This window comes from Corvus brachyrhynchos, unplaced genomic scaffold (genome assembly GCF_000691975.1).
Source record: "Corvus brachyrhynchos isolate BGI_N302 unplaced genomic scaffold, ASM69197v1 scaffold346, whole genome shotgun sequence".
In the NCBI taxonomy this organism is placed as follows: Eukaryota; Metazoa; Chordata; class Aves; order Passeriformes; family Corvidae; genus Corvus; species Corvus brachyrhynchos.
In genome coordinates, this window is record NW_008238644.1 from 3,454,241 (window position 1) to 3,460,913 (window position 6,673).

Below are 6,673 nucleotides of genomic sequence, written 5' to 3' on the forward strand. Positions count from 1 at the left end.
AGTTCTCTGGCCTGTGTCCCACCTCTTCCTGCTCCAGCTGAGCCAGTAAATTGTGCAGAAGGTTAGCTGTTGTACAGGTGTGCCAGGAGCTAGAAACAAAGTGAAAAGCCCCGTCCTCAAAAGAGCATGAAAGTTGTTCAAGGTCATCTTGAGGGGCTTATCTGCATTTCTCAAGATCAAGATAAGTATTGGTTGCAGTTTCCAATGGCAAAAAATCTGGCATGAATCAGTCCACGTACTCCATTTCTTGCAGCAGATGGTGAAAAACGGATCCAAAGGCAACTGTTAGACCCAGCTCTATAGGTTCAAAGAAGATCACAAGACATAAGTAACAGACATGAGCATTCCATGGATTTGCATTATGATCTTATGAATATTAAATAATTACGTGAAATACAGATACATTTCTAGGAATTACAGAAATGTATTGAATTGACAGAGAAACACAGGTAGTTTAATTGGTGAATCCAATACCTTACGTCAAGGCCTAGCAAACCTGTGGAATATGGGGAGACTTTACATGGCACAGAGTGCTGAGTCTTTGTGTTCAGAGAGTGGCCTGAGCGAGACAGTGGTTCCTGCAGAGAGCTGCAGTCAGCAGTATCTGAGAATTGCTGCCTTGCACTGAACAAGAGAACTGCCTCTGGCATGGTCAGCAGCTTTTAGTCCTTTTGATAAGTAGCACCCCCTGACTATTCACTTTAAGTTTCTTTTAGCATTCTCCATCGCTCATATTTAGAAGAACATGCCTCAGACAAATTGCTAACACTTCTCCTAGCTCAGTAACTTCATGTACACCTTCAGCTTTTAGCTGACTTTGCTTGGTTGCTTAAAAAACCCACAAAGGTGGAGTGCCCCAGATACCCCATTAGTGTGACTCCTGCTGTGTTACCAGAGGCATGCCAGGTGCCTGGTGCTAGAGCTGACTTTCATGATGCAGTGGCTTGTGGAAAGGATGGGTGGCCTTTTGGTTTGTTTTATGTGGGTTGGTAGACAGCTGCTGCAAGAAAGTAGGACATGAAATTGGTATCCTGGCTCATCTAGTCAGTCATCTGTTTTCTTGTGTACCTGGGTCGTAGCATCCATGTCAGGAACCTGTGACCAAACTGGTTTAAGTTGGAAGGCTGTTCTAGAAACTCACTTCCTTTGGCTTGAATCCTTGATCCAAGCTTCAATGTGTTCATGACTGGTTCTTGTATGAATTATTATTGTCCACTGTGTCCTGTTTACTAGCTGTTCTTTCTCACTGTTATTTGCCCAATGTACATTCCCAGGGAGCACTTGCAGCTTCCAAAGGTCAGGTTTTTCTAACCTTCTTTCATAAGATACTGTTCCTTCTCCTGATTGTATTTTTGTTTGTTTTCTGAGTCTGTTCAAGGTTTGAACCTTGTCCTTTTGAGCCAGTGATTGGAACTGTACCTATCATCACCATGTTAGGTTTGTTATGGTAGCATTAGTATTTTTTTATTTCTGCTAGGAATTCTTTTTTTTTTTTTTTTGATCTAGAGAGTTAAAAACTGCATTGACAGATGGGAGAATTGTCTGAAAATTAGGAGAAATGAAAAAAACTTGAGATTCCTGGGTATGTTCTGACTCCAACACACTGAATATTCTTTTCAGCGTAACTAATTCTGTAAACATTTGGTTTTGAGCACTGAATCCAGTTTTATCCACATCCTTTTATTGAAGTATAACACCAGCTGTCATGAGTGGCAGGGAAGGACAGCAAGATAGATTGAAGAGTTGGGGGACATGAATGAGAAGGAAAGTCTGAAATAGCTGGGTGTGTTGCATTAGAGAGACAAAGAGAACAGGAGAGATAAGTCTCCAAATTTTTTATCTTAAAAAGAAAGCAAAAAACCCCCTTATCTCTTATCCCTAGGCTGTAGGACCAGAAATGGCCTTAAAACACAACATGTGAGATTCAGGGTAGAGATTAGGGAAAACTCCAGTAGTAGGAGTAGCTGACCTGAAGTGGATTGTGTAAGGAGATTATAGGAGCTCTGTTGCTACCTCTGAAAAGAATCTGAGGATGACTCAGGCAAATACTCATTATTCATTATTGCTGATCTTAACTAGGAGGCAGGAGATGAACCAGCCAACCTTTTCTCCAGTAGACTCAGAGTTCTCTTCCTGTCATCTGTCAATACCTCATCTTGCAGAAAACTTTGTTGCTGTCCCTGTATTTCTTGCCATTTCTCAGCCTGGGGTGGAATCCTGGTGAACTTTGAGTGATTTAGGTACCTGTAAGGAAAATGGCATACGAGGGTGTTTTACTGCATGGAACATCATTCCTCCTTAAGCCTTTGCCCTGCCCCGGTGCTGTGTGCGTTGTCCTGACAGTTCCCTGATGGTCCCTTCTCTTTTGTCTTCGCAGCAGCAGCAGCAACAGCAGCAGCAGCAACAACAGCAGCAGCAACAGCAGCAGCAGCAGCCCCAGCCACCGCAGCCCCAACCCCAGCAGCAGCCCCAGGTGTCCACAGTGCCTCAGCCACAGGCGCAGGGCCAGCCCCCGGGGCTGGGGATGCAGGCTCTTCCCCCCCAGCAGCCCATTGTGAGTGTTCCCTCGGAGGCATGGGGATGTGATAGTCCAGCACAAATCCAGCAGTGCTCCACCTGCATTCCCCCTTTCTCCCTGCCTGAGCTTCCCAGGACCTGTGTGAATGCTGAGGCTGCCAGGCAGGCGGTGTGGTTGTAACTGTGTTTCTCTCTTTACAGTTCCAGCGCCAGGGCCTTCAGCAGACACAGCAGCAGCAGCAAACAGCTGCTCTGGTTCGACAGCTTCAACAGCAGCTTTCCAGTAAGCCTGAGTGTTCTTGATCCTGTTTCTAGTCTCCTCCCTGCTGTTTTCTATTGCAGGTACTCTGGTGTAGAGAAGCAAGGCCAAGCCAGATTGTCTGTCTGAGGACATAAATTATGCTGGCAGGGAGGTGGCATCAGGACTTAGAGCTACCAGCCCAAGGGGGCACAGCAGCAGGGAGGGCAGTGCTTGCCAGTTTGTGAGCAACCTTCCAGACCTTCCTCCTGCTGCCTGCAGAGGGACAAGGGAGCTGAGCCTTTGTAGGGACTGCCACACAGCTTTCCTGAAAGGATCCAGTGTGCAGCTTTAAAATCATCTGGGGGTGTTTTCTATGCTCCAGGTGACCTCTGAGGGGCACAGGAAGGCAGTAATCCTGGAGCAATCACTTGGTGGATGACCCAGAGACACTGTGGTTGTGTTGTGAGGCAGACAAGACTTCTTGGAGGCAGGAGGGGTACTCTGAGAAGTGTAGCTGCACACCTGCTCTGTGTATGGTGGTCTGTGGGCTTCCGTCACAGACGGGGTAACAGCATAGATTTTGTTCAGTCTGGCACTGTATTCCTATAATCTGTATTGAATTACTGGCTGGAGGGTCACAATACAGAATGCAGAGTCTATGCTGTTCCCTTCTGAATTGCCTGCTGTCATTGTCTTCTGTCACCTTACTGGCTTTTCTGCTGTAAAAATGGCAGAAATGCTATGGAAATGCTCAGAAATGGACAGCACAGTTGATATGGGGTTTTTTTTGGTTTGCACTGAGTGTGAGACTGTGCCAGATGTGGTAATGTGTGGAGTGGGGGACTTGGAAACTGTGTTTTTACTTGTTCCCTGATGGAAAATTCTTAGTCTTTGTGACCAAAAACCTCCCCAAACCAGGTTTTAATGTGCTAAGCTTCCCACTAGCCTGATTCACAAATGATGAGTCTGTGCCAAAGAATCTCAGCTGGGACATTCGAGTATAGGAAGACCTTGTAAAAGAATCTGAATATAGTAGAACAGCCATATTTTTGTAGCCTTTCTGCACAGCAAATGGAGCTGTTGTATCTGGAATAGATGTGTGGATCCAGTGCAGCCTTGTGTCAGCATTCAGCTTCCATGCTGCCTCCTTGGGTTTGCATCAGCTTTCCCTGGAAGCATCTGGAGTTCTTATTTGTAGTGTCAGGGATGAAGTGGAAAGCAGGAATTAAACCAAGACCAGCCTGCAGGAGGGGGACAAGGGTGTTTTGGGCCCAGGATAGGTTGCCTTAGGAGGCTTCAGAGTGTCCCTGAATGTCCAGAAGAGTTGAGAAGGCAGCAGGCCAGCCAGGTTACGCTCATCTCTGTTTACTTAGTGGCTTAGGGTCACACATGCTGATGTTGTTTCAGGAAAAATCCTACAGAATTTTATGTATCAGACAGTACTCAAATATACTGCGAGCATTGTAAATCACAAAACATCAGTCCCAGCAGTTTGGAAGTTCATGAGGTTCTTGAATGTAACTTCACCACGTTTCCTGCCTTTGTGCCATCTGGAAGTCCTTTGGGCCGGTACGGAGATACTGACAGGAAGCCAGGGAAATTTTCTCTGAAACCTTTGGTTTCTGGAAGTGCCTTAGGATGAGCGACACTAGCTAGCTCAGCAGCTTGCATGGCTGCAGGAGTTGTGCTGTTTTATAGGGCTGATTTTCTTTCAAAATCAGAAATAATTAATTCATAAACTCATCCTCCCAGCTACTTGCCGCCTTTCAGGGCTTTGTTACGGTTCTCCAATTCCACCATGAGGGATGGAGAGATTTTCCCTGGAAATTTCAGGATCAGGACTGGCACCTATCTCTCTCTTCCTAAAAGAATATGGGATCCTGGCTGTGCTGCTGCCCAAAGGCTCAGGGAGATCTGCAGCACAGGGAGTACCATAATGGTTTTATTTTCCTTCTCATGGCCTGTGACACTCCTCATACTGCACTGGTGACATGGGGAAGGGAATCTCTTTTCTGAACTAGACCTTGTGACTGTGTAACTCTGTCTTGACCTCAACAGATACACAGACACAGCAGAACAACAACCCATTTGGACGCTACTGACCTGTGGCACTTCAGCCTGATTGAGGAGGGAGACATCACTGTGGATGGATACAGCCTCTTCAGCCTGACCCATGCTCTGGGGCAGCCCCCAGCCTCTGTCCTTGTGCCCCCAGTGCTGCTGCTGTCTGTCTCACAGGGAGATGCCAGGAGGAGCATTTTATTGTACAGAGAAAGTGTTTTTACTATCCAATTTCTACAAATGTTTATGGAGATCCCTTGTGGCTGATAGTCTCCCTTCCCACTTTGTTTTCAGTTTTTACTCAGTTTTTAGTATTTTTGTTAAAATAATGATTAAGACATTGTAAAATTTTGTACTTTATTTATACCAGATGAACTCCATACTGCAGACATTCTCGGATGAATACAGAGAGCTTACTTTGCAAACTGAGTGTGTATTCAGAGCCTGCCTTTCCTCCTCAGCACTCCTCCCAGTACAGCCCAGCAGCACCCTCCACACATGGTCTTCATCTCTTCCTCAATGGAACTAATGTCTGCATTTTCGGCTTTTGTGAAGGCTAAACAATTTTGTTTGGGAAGGAGAGCTCTTCTTCCCTGTTTATTTCATAAGCTGGTGTTCACATACTTGCAAAGGTTTGTGCAAGCTTTGTAGGATTTATATGTTAAGAGCTTTACTGGTAGTCCTGTTGTACATTCCACCAGGACACCAGTATAAAACAGAGGCACTTCTGTTGCAGGGTAACTCTGAGCTCTAACAAACCCAGCTTTCCCCACCACAGCAGTTAGAGAGATGCTCAAGCTCCTTCCCTCTGCAGTCTAGGAGGAGCTGCAGACTGAGTGCACTCACAGTGCTGCTTCTTGCTTCTCATCACAGCACAGTTTGGCTGATAAGCACCAAAGCTCCTCTGTTAGCTCCTTCCTGACAGCCATGGTGCTTTCTCTGCATGGGTAATGTGCATTCTGAACTCCTGCCCTGGTTAGTGCAGCCTGCTGGCATGAGGTGTGGTCTTGGTGCTTGCTGCTCCTGCTGTCTGTTCGGCCTGGAAGCCACCAGCACCTTGGGTTTTTCCTCAGGAGTTCAACCTGTGGTCCCTGTGGTAGCTTTTCTTGACCAGTGTCTTCCTTTCTGTCCCATCTGTGTGGGATAGGGTGGGGCCACAAGGACTCAGCAATGAGCTGCACCTGATCTTCATCTGAGGGCAAATCAACAGTTCTGGAGGGTGGGCCACAGCATGAAGGCACGCTCAGGGAGCTTGTGAGGGATGGCACTGCCCCAAGGCCGTGCCCCTTGTCCTGGTTTATGGGCCTGTGTCTGCTGTCCCAAGAGCTGGAGCTGAGCCCTTTCCTCCTTGGGAGCACATGTGGAGCTGCTCTCTGAGGAGGCTGCGGGGCTTGCTGGCACTACACCGTCCTCTACCCTGATTGTCCCCAGACACCTGGCACCTGTGCCAGGCTCTTGCCATGTGCTGCTGGCCAGGCCTGAGACAGGGGACTCAGTTGTTCGTGAGGATGGATCTCTGCAGATGGCTAATTCCTCTGTGCATTCCTCCTTGTCCCCTTCCATGAGGATCAGGCTGGGGCACAGCCCTGAGCTGGCTGTTGCATTCCCCATCTCCTGCCCCCACGGTGCTCTGTGCCAGGGGCTGTGCTTGCCGGCAGCCTGTGCTCGGTGACCCCACAGGTGGAGGCCCTGCTCCTAGCCAGGGCTGTGTCCGGCGGCCCCTGCTCAAAGAAGGGACTCGTGGCTGCGGCAGGAGGACTCTGTTCCCCTCCTCCTGCCGGGGGTGCGGACAGGGAGGGGCCACTGCCCCGCGACACTGGGCACTGTCCGTGCCCACACCCTGCCCCTCTTCCT

At 48.1% G+C, this 6,673-nt stretch overlaps 1 protein-coding gene across 1 annotated transcript in view; it reads left to right on the top strand.

Annotated features, from left to right (window-relative positions):
- Nucleotides 1-5,248, top strand: part of MED12 (mediator complex subunit 12) — a 37,336-nt gene extending 32,088 nt beyond the window's left edge. Inside the window, 3 exon segments of the mRNA XM_017737487.1 lie at nt 2,378-2,554; nt 2,719-2,800; nt 4,817-5,248. Of these exon segments, the coding sequence (XP_017592976.1) occupies nt 2,378-2,554; nt 2,719-2,800; nt 4,817-4,860 (303 nt within the window). The 3' untranslated portion in view covers nt 4,861-5,248.
- Nucleotides 5,249-6,673: the final 1,425 nt, after the last annotated feature.